At 38.1% G+C, this 13904-nt stretch overlaps 1 protein-coding gene across 6 annotated transcripts in view; it reads left to right on the forward strand.

The window, feature by feature from the left end:
• Positions 1 to 604: 604 nt before the first annotated feature.
• CCDC172 (coiled-coil domain containing 172) overlaps positions 605 to 13904 on the forward strand; it is a 69279-nt gene continuing 55979 nt past the window's right edge. For all 6 annotated transcript variants that reach the window (XM_003994438.6, XM_045040728.1, XR_006587346.1 and 3 more), the window contains exons 1-3: positions 605 to 750; positions 1152 to 1290; positions 1472 to 1557. In XM_003994438.6, the coding sequence (XP_003994487.4) occupies positions 658 to 750; positions 1152 to 1290; positions 1472 to 1557 (318 nt within the window). In that variant the 5' untranslated portion in view covers positions 605 to 657. The remainder of the gene's footprint in view (positions 751 to 1151; positions 1291 to 1471; positions 1558 to 13904) is intronic.

A 13904-nucleotide genomic window follows, 5' to 3' on the forward strand; every position in this document is an offset into this window, starting at 1 on the left:
GGCTTGATGGAAATTGAGGTGGAAATTTGGAATAGGTTAAAACTTATAACCAAATACGCTACAGCGTTAATGAAGTATTAATTAAGTCTCTTATACAGATGATGTGACAGATGATGTTGCCGTCTTTCAATTCTAATACAATCTAACTAAAAATTACTTTTTTAAGTTTAGCCAATGTCAATGCTACATTCAGAAATCAAGACAAATGTTTATTATAGTATTACAATTTTGACCTACTAAAACTAAAAAAATACTTTATGTTTTAATTTAAAAATCCCATGCAAAAGTCCCAAAGGTGCCTTTCATGTTTAAGCTTTAATTAGCAACCACTTTGGTCTCTGACACATATTGTGCAGATATCGAAGTGTTAACATTACTGAAGCTTGATTACAAAAGGCAATGATTAATTTTAAAGCAGACTAAAAAGATATGCCCTGATTACAAAGGAATGATTAAGGCGGAATGTCAGACATTGCACATTTATAGCAGTCTTTGCCACAGTCAAAGGATAAGCTGTTGCGGTTTATATTTAGAATCATGAGTACTTAGTTCTTTATGACACGGGGTGTTTGTGCCTTGGAGATAGATCCCCCAAAGCCCAAGCGAGGTCTTAAGACCTTTGGGGCCACATGGGCAAAGCAAAACATTTGAAGGCAGATGGACCCAACGAGACGCCGTAGTTTACGTCCACAGCAGGCGAGGCCAAGGCTAGGCGCTGGCGGCCGCCTGCAGGAAGGTCTCCAGGCCATGGTATTGTGAGCAAGTACACGTTTTGCTGAGGGAGGGAGCATTATGTGGCCCTTCTCCATAAAAGAGAGGAGGGGACGGAGAGGAAAAGGCCGGCCACAAAGGGCTGCTGTCCCGGCAGGCTCCAAAGCCTCGGCTCTCGGAGCCTCCATTTTTATCTGCCACCAGCACAGAAAAGAAACTCCGAGAAGGGCCTTGAAGGAAAGGGAGCTGCGTTCAGCCAGGGAAGGAGAGCAGAGTTGCTGTCCCGGGCAGAGCGTGGGGGAAAAACGGTTGTGAGTCCCTAGTGAACAGGGGAAACAAAGGCCTGGAGCCGGGCTCGCGTCCCGCTTCGGGAGACCCGGGCTGAGGCCGATGCAGGAAGAATAGCCCTGAACAAGCCTTGTCCCTGTTGTGCTTTCCAGGACTCGCGGCTACCAAATACTGAAGGGCCCAGGAAGGATCCGTGGCAGCCCGGGCCTGAGATGAGTTTAGAGTCCTTGTTTCAGCACATCATCTTCTCGGAGCATCAGGCAGAGGAGAGTCGCCGCTTGATCCGAGAAGGTGGGTGTTTCTGTCTCCTGCTGGAGTCTCTGGGTCCTCGAGGTGGGGGCTTGGAGCATAAGGCAGCCCCGCAGGCCAAGTCAGAGCGGGTTTGGGGGGGGAGGGGAATCTGCGGTCTACATCAACAGACACGGGGGCTTGAGAAAGGTGGAGGTGTTTAAGGATTTAATTTGTGTTACAGTAAGGTCGGAAATTAACAGATGTCGTGAAGACATTAAGAAAGCAACTGAGATGCTGAATGAAGAGAAAATCAAGTTGGAATCCAAGGTAGATTGACCGGTGGAGCATGCTCATTGTCCCTTGGGATACAAAAAATCTGTTTTAACTTGGGTTCTTGAGGATATTTTACCCTGTAACTAGTTGTCCTTCCAGTAGGAAGCACATTACTAGGCTGGTTAGTGGAGTTGCATGTTGCCGGGTAGTATTTCAAGCACTGAGTCCGGTGAGGCTCATTCTAATATGAACTTGCCCTAAAGAAACCAGTTTAAAAGTAATGAAGAATTGATTGTCCCTGTTGTAGGATGGTTAACTTCTAAAAGAGCCCGATGTCACTGGAAAAAAAAAAAAAAAGTTGTTCAATAAGTAGTTGGTGCAGTGTATAAATTTTGAATAGTAAATAATTTAGGAAATGGGCTGTGTTGATATAACAATTGAATGTAGCTTTCGAACCAACCTCTGCCATTTGTTGTTCAGTTCCCTACCACATGTTGGACATTTCTTTCATCCAAAAGTGTAATTTTTTCACTAGCATCTCTCTGTTTTCTGCGTCATTTGAAAAGTTCTGTTATTTTAAATAGAAGCAAGGAAATCTGACGGCTTCTTGAAGGAGGATTTTGAAGGGTGGGTAGGATTTTGGAAAGGCAGAAATAAGTAATAAGAGAAAAGCATTTGGGGCAGAGAGAGGATATGAACAAAAGGGAATCATGCCCAAGGCATATTGGGAGAGAAATCTAGTCAAAGCAGAGAGCTGATATCTGGGAATAGGAGGAAACCATTCCAGGCTTTTGAGCAGGGAGTGGTGTGATGAAAGTGGTTTTAGGAAGATTTCTCTGAGCTCTGGGAGGAAGGGAGCTACGAACATCATCCAAGTATGCCCTAATGAAGGCCTTGCTATGGGGGACGTGGGGGAGAGAGACATTCATTCAAAAATATTTGTTCAACACCTAGAGATAAACTAAACAAGCTGTGTGCAATGGCAAATCTGTTTGAGGAAGTCTGTTTGCTTAAAATATGTCTATTTTAACCAGTGCAAGGGATTTCCAGTTATCTTTCTCAACAAAGTAATCCTAGATCCCTTATTTACCTGGTGACCTGCGAAGCCTGCCCTTGGACAGCTTAGAAAATTTCTTTATTATAGCATTCATTGTACCACGTTACAATTAAACAACAGTACATACTTGTATTTGTGTTTGTATCCCTCACTGTTGGGGGAACGACACATCTGGCATTTTTTTCTTACCCGTCTTTTGTTCCCACAACTTGTATCCGGTGCCCAGCACATAGTTTGTTTTGGCGTTTGAATGAATTGATGAGAACTAATAGTAGGATTATAGAGTGCTGTCTTTTAAAGTAGAATTTCGAACTGTTATTCAGTGAGACCCTAGGTCCTGCTTTGCTTGTGAGGAGCGGACGAAGTAGCTACTAAAAACAATATTGTGAACTGATGCAGCGGGTAGAGCATTAAGAATGCCGTGATGTAGGGCGCCTGGGTGGTGCAGTCGGTTAAGCGTCCGACTTCAGCCAGGTCACGATCTCGCGGTCCGGGAGTTCGAGCCCCGCGTCAGGCTCTGGGCTGATGGCTTGGAGCCTAGAGCCTGTTTCCGATTCTGTGTCTCCCTCTCTCTCTGCCCCTCCCCCGTTCATGCTCTGTCTCTCTCTGTCCCAAAAATAAATAAACGTTGAAAAAAAAATTAAAAAAAAAAAAGAATGCCGTGATGTAGCTTTCTTTTTCTTTAAAAAGAATTAAGATACTTTCAAGATTGGTAACTGGAAGCTAATAAAAGTAATAGGCAAAACATGCAATTAGGTAATGCTTAGCTAACACTTACTGAGCACTTACTGTGTGCTGGGCAGTGTTCTAAATGCTTTACCTACATTAACTCCTTTACCCCTCCCAGGAATCCTGTGATGAGGCACCGTAACGAATCCCCCTCTATGGGTGAGGAAACACAGAGGTTAAATGACTTGTTCATGATATAGAATTAAAAGCAATTAAGCTACCACAATGAAAGTAACAATTGAGTGATGATAGCATATTTTGTTAAAACAGATTTCTTGGGGCGCCTGGGTGGCTCAGTCGGTTAAGTGTGCGACTTTGGCTCAGGTCATGATCTCATGGTTGGTGAGTCTGAGCCCCGCGTCAGGCTGTCTACTGACAGCTCAGAGCCTGGAGCCTGCTTTGGATTCTGTGTCTCCCACTTGTGCGTGCACTCTCTCTCTGTTTCTCTGTCAAAAATAAATAAACATTAAAACAATTTTTGAAATATAAAAAAGAAAGAAACAGATTTCTTGAGCTCATCTTAAGTTTTATTCTTCATGAAATCCACATATAATAATGTATCTGAAGCTTTTGCATTTAGTTTAGGACAAATTTTTAAAAGGGCACTTATGTAAGTTTTTATACAAAATGTATTTTTCCTGGATTGGTGAAGATATTGACCTGACAGATAACAAATGTTAAAAAAAAATTGCTCTTTGTATATCTTCTTTGAAAAAAAAATAGGTTTGCTCTTTGTACTATTTTCTTTTTTAGCAGCCTATTTTGTTGAAATGGAAATGTAATTTGTGGCTAAATACACATTCTTAAACAATGTTGGCTCAAATATTTATACTTGAGAAAAGACAGAGCAAATCCTTAACATTGTTTAGAAACATCTGCTGAAATTGCTAATTAATATAGGCTCTTAAATGTGCATTGTTTTTTAATCCGCTCATGTACGTGGGTAATAGTACAATTGTATCTTACTAATAAAATTAACATAGAGGTTCACAGTTCATACAATACTAATTTGTAATTGAAATAATTTGATTTATAATATAGTCAAAGTGGTGTGTGTGTGTGTGTGTGTGTGTGTGTGTGTGTGTGTGTATGGATAAAGATTTTAAAAGTGGAACCACAATTATAATGTAAATGACTAATGGGAACAACTGAAGAAGTAATCATAAATTGATTTCTTGTATCTTTTATTCTCAGAGTTAATTATATGTCTGCCAATAACAATGAAAATATATTTACTTGAATATTTGACTTGGCATTTATTGACCAATTTATCAAGTGGAAGCAGCATAGGGAGAAACTAGAACATAATTTGAATAGGCCAGTGCTTGAGCTATTTGTACAGTGATACATTCAGAAAATATTTGGGGCATTTATTTTGGAAGTGGCTTGTGGTCAAAAAATGTATTTAGGAAGTACAGTACTCATTTTTTTTTTCTGTTCTGTAAAACCCAGGTAGCATGTAATTAGAACTTGAATGATAGCATTTGCCTTTCAGGGCTCGATGAGTCCTTTAAAATATATGGTTGCAAAAGTCTCAAGATTATATAGTATGAGTACTTTGTGAATTGGAGGGCTACAGTATGGCTGGTTAGGTTTGGTAATATGAAAACAGAAAGACAAGAACATGCCCTGGATTTGCATTAATGCTTACCAATATACCTAAAGCTTCTGATAGTCAAGGAAAGGTTTTATAGTATTGAGGACAGAGCAAATCAAAGACTGAGCAAATCAAAATAAAGGACTCATAGAACATTTGTAGTTTCTTCTAAGCATTTGAAAGGTATCTTGTTTGTTTGTTTGTTTGTTTGTTTGTTTGTTTGTTTGTTTTAAAAATGGTATATAGGGGCGCCTGGGTGGCACAGTCGGTTAAGCGTCCGACTTCAGCCAGGTCACGATCTCGCGGTCTGGGAGTTCGAGCCCCAGGTCAGGCTCTGGGCTGATGGCTCAGAGCCTGGAGCCTGTTTCCGATTCTATGTCTCCCTCTCTTTCTGCCCCTCCCCCGTTCATGCTCTGTCTCTCTCTGTCCCAAAAATAAATAAACGTTAAAAAAAAAAATAAAAATGGTATATAGTTAAAATTTGGGCATTTAATCTTTATACACATACTACATAAAACCTAACATAATGCCATACTGCCTCAAGAGAAAATCACTGGAGGAAAGTCTGAGGCTATTTTGCTTAATTTTTCTTCTCCCAATTTTAACTTACTGTATAAACATTATAACAATAATAAGATAATATTTAATGACTTTTTAAAAGAAAATTATATTTAAATAAACAAGTCACTTAAGGGGGCTTCTTTTACTTTTCTTCAAAATGTACATATTCTTTTTTTTTTAAGTTGATAAAAACCCTTCCCTCCAGGGACCCACCCAAAACAGTAGGTAAAAGTCATGTCTGTTAGTACTCTATTACCTAAGTATGAAACGAACAATATCACAAATTGTTCTTTATGATATTGAAAGGGAGTTTTGTTACTAAGATTTTTTCATTTTGTAAAAGTTGAACAATGAAAAATTCATATCCTTCTTAATTTTATTGTTGATTAAAATTTACTTAAAAACATAAATAAAAGAAGGGCATTATTTCTTCCCTCTAATCAACAGTGTTTAAAAAGCAGTACATGAGAATTGTTTAATCTCAATTTTAGCAAGTAACATGGAAATTCTGCTTATCACAATTTAATATATTCCTATAGTTTCATTAATTGTGACCAAGACACTTTTGGGGGTAGTTACACTTAGTTGCTTACAGTCTCTCTGACTTCTTTACATGAAAGTCCTTTAAGCAAAATATCTCCTGTCCTGAACATGCACAGCTGATTTTCTAAAATTGTAGTATAAAACTTTAGGTACATTATGTCTTTTGCATTCACCTTGGTCGTGTGTATAATTCCATAGCCAGTCAATATATTTTTGAGTCTGGAATCTATTCTACAGAGTATTTTTCTTTCACACTGAAGATACCTCATAGAGGTTTGGCAGATGTTTTCTTCACTCCCCCATGCTACTGCCAGAATATTTCTCCACCCCCTTATGGTGGCTCATACTGTGTTCTCCCATATTTTCCCCTCTTTCTTTTCTGTTACCCTACTCACTCACTTGTTCTTTAGAATTTGGTACCTGGTCCCAGGCTTCCACTCTGTCTCCACTCTCCCCATCATTATGAATGTCATTGTCCATATGGACTATTCAGCTACCACCCTGGCCTGTTAGTTCTTTGGTTGCCACATTTTCAGTGACCTTTTTCCTCACTCCACCTCAGCCACCTATTTCCATAATCATACTCTGGACTTTGCCATCACCTTAAAACCACTTCACTTTCAAAATCAATAAAATATTTCATTTTTTTCCATTATATTTTTCAATTTCATCTGAACCTTGAATCCATTTCTGTCTTTCTCCACTAGTACTTGTCTGTTCATTCATTTCCCTCTTTATTCTTAGATTTCATGGTTGGTCACTACACTCTTCCTCCTGACTCCTCTCTCTCCTCTTCTTTCACACCCCGCCCCCTTGCAAGACTCCCGACTCTAAGTGAACCAATTAGCTGCTGCTGTGTCAGCACTTGGACAATTCCAGGGGAGATTGGATCCAGTATTCATGAATGTTAGCCTCAGCTTCAACTGAGACCTCCACACTGCCTGGAAATACTACTACATGTCTTTCTCACCCTCTGTAGTGGCTACTTAAACCTTCACTATTTTTATACATTTTATTGTCTCTTCTGAACTGTTTAACACTTAGGCGATAGATAACTTTGCCTTTTGTTTCAGAGAAAATAGAAACCATCCAACAGGAGATTTTTTTATTTTCCCACCTACAGTTCTCCAAACCTGCCTATGTGAAGACCTTTTCTTCCTGTTATGAAGGAGTGCCCTTCCTTCTGACAAAGGACAATTCTTCTATCTTCAGATCCTATCATCTCCTGTTTCATCATTATCCTTACCATCATCATTGTTATGCATATTCTTGGGAAGGGCTCTACAGAGAGAGATTAAAGATAAAGACTAGAGAGGGGCCTCTGGGTGGCTCAGTCAGTTAAACACCCTACTCTTGATTTTGGCTCAGATCACGATCTCATGGTTCGTGGGTTTGAGCTGGTGTAGCCTGCTTGGGATTCTCTCCCTGTCTCTCTGCCCTTCTCCCACTCAAGTTTTTTTTTTTTTTTCTCTTTCTTTCTCTTGTCAAAAATAAATAAACTTAAAAAAAAAAAAGACTAGAGAGTAAAGATAATCAATAGTTAGAAGTCTCTGAGGAAGTCAAAGGAGGATGGGACCCAGAGCATAAGGTAAGAATTAGCCTTAGACAAAAGGAGGGATACCTCCTCTGTTGTACAAACTAAAAATAAGAGGTAATATTGAGCAAACTGTTGCTGTATATCACGCCTTACGGTAAGCATTTTACAAACACTATCTCAATTAATTCTCACAAGAACTCGGCGAGGTTGGTAGAATTATTCCACCCTTATTCATTTGAGACAGTTGAGACTCAGAAATGAAGCAACTAACACGAGGTAACGTAAGAGGTAATAGATAAAAGATTTGAATCTGTGTGGGGTTAACTAGAGAGGTCTTGCTCTTAACCACTGTAGTATAGTATAAAGAAAGGAATAAGGACAGGATGAGGATGTAGAAAGTTTGGAGACATAAAGCAAACCAAAGGCATGATTCATTAAAAGCCTCCTTGCTTTGGTATTTCAGCAATTTTGATGAATATGTGTCCTATGTGTCTAATGAAATTATTAATAAGAATGTTTCATTTCTTTGTTCCTCTGCTTTTCCAGTTGGGTGGCCTTATGCAAGCAAGGTAATACTGTGAGTTTACAAAGGTTTCCCTGTAATCATATGGGCTACTCATTAGCAGAGATCCATTTGAGTCAGGCAGCAGGGTAGGATGAGTAATATACAGTCTTTGCCCTTGAGAGTTTAGAGTCAAGTCAGAGGTACTACTCCTTCCTTACAGGGCTCCATCAGTTTAGGGTGCTCTTGGTGGCAAAAAACAGAATCCAACTCAAAAGAGCTTAAACAATTTTGAGAAACTACTTTCTTACGTATTTGAAAACCAAACATTGGATTCAGAAGTTATGTCGGTTGGAATCGCATCAGCTTCCCTATAGCAAAGATCTAACCATGGTGCCTTTACCAAATACAGGTTTATTTTTTTTTCCATGTAATGGGAAGTGTGGAGGTTGGAAATCCAAAGCCATTTATTAAGGTGCTCAAGGAAATCCTGGAAGATTTAAGGATTAAAACATTCTTTCTGTTGCACTATCCTTAGCATGTGGCTTTCATCCTTACAGTCAAAGTACTGTTCCATACCCAGGCATTATATCTGAATTCCAGCTGGAAGAAGAGGAGAACATGAAAATCAAAAGACTTCTCCTCATGTGGCTTTATCATTGCTTTGGTGGAAGGGAAGGCCTCTCTAAGGACTTAGACCTGCATCTCAAGGATTAGATGGTCACATGGTCAAGCCTGGAAAATGGAGCCTGGGAATGTAGATCCTTTTAAGGGGATGCATTCCTCCTCTGAATAAAATTGTAATTTTGTTAATAAAGAAGAATGGTAGAATGCTGGTTGTCCTTGTGTTCCCCCCCGAAAAGTAACTAACAATTCCTAGAATCACATGGTTTCTTGTTCTGAATCAGGGGGAGAGACAAGGAAGTTTGCAGGAGCTTTCTCTGAAAAGCAAGTAAATTAGCCTCATCAGATACCTCCTTTCCTGTCATTTCTACAAATTGTGACATGTGACTATCCCTAACTCAATAATTGTAGTCAAGAGTAGAAAATTCTCCCAAATTCAGTGGACAGCTTAGGAATGGTACAAGTTTCTGAGAAGTAATGCTTAACCAAGGAAAGGAAGAATGTGTATTTGAGGCACCTGCAGTTTCTACAACAAATATTTCAGTGGTTGAAGCCAGAAGGCCCATGTAGAGAGTCCCTGTAGTTGGTTGAAATATGTAAGGCTAATTGATTGTTTGTCATTTAATCTTGGTATTATTTATCATATATGAAAGTATGTAATGCCAGGTTTTCTTCTGTAAGTTATCCCTCTGTCCAGTAAGACTTGTTTTATGTTGGGGTCCTTATAAAGCCTTTATGTTATTAACACAGCCTTAAAATTCCTTTATTTTGGACAAGAACTCAATGATGGTTTGAGATGCTTGAAGAAATCACCTGATTGAATTGATTTAAAAAAAGATTAGGCAAAGACATTTAACAGATTTAGTTATTATTCCAGGGAGTATGACCTCAGAATTCTAAGTACTAAATGTCATTGTGAAAAAGCCACTTAATAATGACCCCCCCACCCACCAAATCAACAAAGCTCTAAAACATAATACTGTGATAAAAAAAAAGAGCAACCTATAGAAGTATATAAGTATGATACCATTTAAAACCACACAAAACAATAATAGATCTTATGAGAGATTATAAATATATAGTGAAAGTATAATGACATGCGTGGAATGATAAGTAGCAACATCAAGATAGTGATTATCTCTGATGGGGGTAGAAGATAAACGTAATCAGGGAAGGGTATACAGGGCATTTTAGCTGTACACATAATGTTTACTTTCTTAAGCTGGGGGTGGGGACATAGCTGTTATGTTACTTTTAAAAATAAAGATACATTTTAAAAGTTACAAAACAGTGTTTTTAAGCCTATTCAAAAAGTTGTGCAACCGTGACTAATTGCAAACCATTTTCATCACCTCCCCCCCCAAAGAAACCCTATACCTTTAGCATCCCCCTCCATCCCCCTCATACCCCACCAACCCTAGGTCACCACTAGTCTACTTTCTGTCTCCAGATGTTGCATGTAAGTGGATTTATATGATAGGTGGCCTTTGCTGCCTGGCTTCTTTCACTTAGCATGTGTTCAAGGTTCATCCATATGGGAGCATGTATCACCACTTTGTTCCTTTTTGTGGCTGAATAATAGTCCATTGTATGGATAGATCTACCACATTTGTTTATCCATTCATCAGACCTGGGTAAAAGGTTGGGTTGTTTCCGCTTTTAGCTGTTAAGAATAATACCGCTATGAATGTTTGTCCACAAGTTTTTGTATGAACACACATTTTCAGTTCTCCTGAGTAGTCCATCCAGGAGTGGAATTTCTGGGTCATATGGTAAGTACAGGTTTAACTTTTTGAGGAAATGCCTCACTATTTCCGTAGCAACAGCACCATTTTACTTTACCACCAGCAATATAGCAGGGTTCCAATTTCTGTATATCCTCACCAACACTTGATGTTTCCTGGGTTTTTAATTTGTTTTGTTTTTGTTTTATAGCCATCTCAGCGGTTGTGGGATGGTATCTGGTTTATACTTTGGTTTTGGTTTGTATTTCAAGTTTCTTAATGGCATTAATGCTGAACATCTTTTCAGGTGCTTATTGGCCATTTGGCACATCTATTCGTAAGATGAGCTGCTTGATTAATGGTCATTTGCACGGTTCCAATTCTTGTAAGGTGTGGAGAGCTGGTCTCTGAGAAGCAGTGATCTCTCTTCATATTGATAGAACTGGAATGATTACATTTATAAATGAAATGAAAAATATTACGTATAGCATTTATTGAACTCCTTTTTCTCAACTTTGTTTTCACGATCTTAAAATCCAAAGAATATTTCATGATAATAGCAGTGTAGAGCAAACTCTATAACAGTATGCCAGATAGCCTTTCTATTTGCAAGAGCTTATAAATCACAAAAGTTGCACACTTCCTGGCTTGGATTCACAAAGTGGAAAATCTACTGCATTGTTTCTAATTGTAAAATTTACCACATGTGCCTCTATTTCTTTCTCTTCTTCTCTTTCTTTCTTTCTTTTCTTTTCTTTCTTTCAAGAGCTACTCTAAGTGAATTGTTTAGCTTGAAATGTGAGAAATGTTCTCAACAGGAAGAAAAAAAAGTTTCCTTTCCAGGAACTGAGAGAATGGTTCTCTAATTAAAGAATAGTAAGTTTGTGGCTCAGTATGCAGAAAGCGTGAGATTCAATTTAGTTTGCTGACCTCCTTATACAGCAGAAAAGAATCCTTTTTCAATAGTTTATCTTTTGATTTGTGATTTCTTAGAAAATGAGTTAACTGTGTTCCTCATTTATAAATATCTCCGATCACTCATTGGAGAATTATTCATTCAACAAACATTCATTAAGCAACTTCTAAATCACACTGTGAATAATTGGAAATCAATTACACAATGACTCTCTACCTTAATTTGAGAGTTGACATCAAACAGCTTCAAGTATATAAACTTAACTGTAAACTTAAAATTAAAAAAAATTACTTTTATTCATTTTTGAGACACAGAGAGAGAGAGAGACAGGGCATGAGTGGGAGAGGGTCAGAGAGAGAAGGAAACACAGAATCCGAAGTAGGCTCCAGGCTTGAGCTGTCAGCACAGAGCCTCACACGGGGCTCGAACCCACAAACTGTGAGATCATGACCTGAGCTGAAGTCGGACGCTTAACCAACTGAGCCACCCAGGTGTCCTAAAACTTAAAATTCTTGATGTTTTCTTTTCTAAAAAAAAAAAAAAAGTGTGTAATTACTTTTAATTTTTTTCTGTGGAGTTCTATAAAGAAAAACTTTTCATATTTGTCATGAGTAATTATCTAAAACATGAAAATGCATGAGGTCACTGGATGTCCTTTGAGTCCTTTGAGTGCTGGGCATTTTCTAGTAGCGTACCTGCCTGAGGATAATCTACTTTTCTGCCGTCCTTTGACTTCAGGGCTTTTGCACTTGGTGTCTCCTCTTCCCGAAATGCATCTTCCCTCAGCTAGTGGTATTTTGTGTACACTCACTTCTTTTAGGTCTCTTTCTGGAGGGTGGCCAACCATTCCACTGGAATGTGAGCTTTTGAAAAGGACAGTCCCATGAAAATCTTAGGGTGCAGTTGCCACTTTAGAGCTATGATTTTCAAAATGTGATCTGTAGCCAAAGGCATCCCCAAGACTCTTTCAGGAGGTCTTGTGATGTCACACTATTTTCTTAATAACGCAAAGACATCATTTGCCATTTTCACCATGCTTGCATGCGCATTGATGGTGGGTAAAGGCAGTGAGTAAAAGTGTTGGTGCCTTAGCACAAATCAAGGCAGTGACACCAAACTGTGCTAGCAGTCATTGTATTTTTCACTGTCATAAACTCGCAGTAAAAAATAAAACCCACCAGTTTCACTATATGCCATGACTGTTTTGAAGTTGACCACTGTGTATATGAGTTTTCAATACTGTGTGTGATGAGTTGCAGTATGAAATAGCTCTCTTTTTTTCTGGAACACCATTTTCACTTGAATAACTGACAGGCTGTAGTTATTTGAACTTGAGTACTTGGCAAATTTTTTTCAAAAATGAAGTAACCCTGACATTTCAAGGCAAACAACGAATAGTTAAGTAGTTGTAGTAGTAGTATTAGTAATATTTTGCCATTGATAATATTCAACCTTCCAAACAAAAATTAGAATTTTGGAAGACTCTTACCTGTCCCTATAAGTTTGACAGTTTCCCAATACTTAAAGATTTTTCTGATGAGTTTGGTGATGATATTAATGAATGTTATTTCTTAGTATCATATTTTGAAATGTATCAACATCTGGAGGATTTGAATAGTTGAGTGAAACGGTATTTTCCAAATGACCAGCACATAATGTTAGGAAACCATGCATGGATAAAAGATCCCCTCAAAGCACAAGATAGACCAATAAATTTTATTGTAACAGAAGAGGAAAAGGTCTTTGGAATAGTTTCAGTTTCCACATTGCAACTAACCTTTACGGACTACCAGCAGTTTAGTTTGGGTGCAGTATAAAGCATACCCACAATCATTTGAAAAGGGTATTAAAATATACTGTGTGAGGCCACATTTTCTTCATTTATTTCAACAACGACAAAAAAAAAACATATTGCAAAAGATTGAATAAACAGGTAGATGTGAGAATCCAGTTGTCTTCTTTAGGCCAGACATTAAAGAGATTTGCAAAAAATGTGAACGCAACTCTTCTTACTATTTTTTCGGAAATACTGTCTTTTCATAAATACATATTTTTAAACACGCAATGGGTTTACTATTATTCTTAATAAATGTTTCTTAACATTCCTCAGTTTTAATATTTGATACAGAAAATATTGATAGGTCTAGCTTGCAAAAAAAAAAAAAAACCAAAATGTTTACAATAATTTTTTAAGACTATAAAGTCTTAAAGACAAGAAAAGTCATGAAACTAAAAAGTTTGGTAATGGTTGCTGTAGAGGACCCACCCTGACCTCCAGTATATAAAATAGCATCCCCCCATTCCTCCCCTCTCTATTCATTATCCTTTATTTTGTAACACTTACTGCCTCTTGACATATTTTATATAGATCTGTGTATTATTTGTTTTCTCACAATGGGATGTAAGCTCCACAAAGAATACAAATTCATCTAGTTTGTCTGTTACCGTTATTCCCAGTATAGAACAGTGTCTGAATTGTAGTGAGTGTTAAATAAATATTATTGAGTAAGTTAATTTAAAGTTTTTCTCATAGGGGTGCCTAGGTGGCTCAATTGGTTGAGCATCCAACCCTTGATTTCACCTCAGTTTATGATCCCAGGGTCATGGGATG

Source organism: Felis catus, chromosome D2, assembly GCF_018350175.1.
Source record: "Felis catus isolate Fca126 chromosome D2, F.catus_Fca126_mat1.0, whole genome shotgun sequence".
NCBI classification, from domain to species: Eukaryota; Metazoa; Chordata; class Mammalia; order Carnivora; family Felidae; genus Felis; species Felis catus.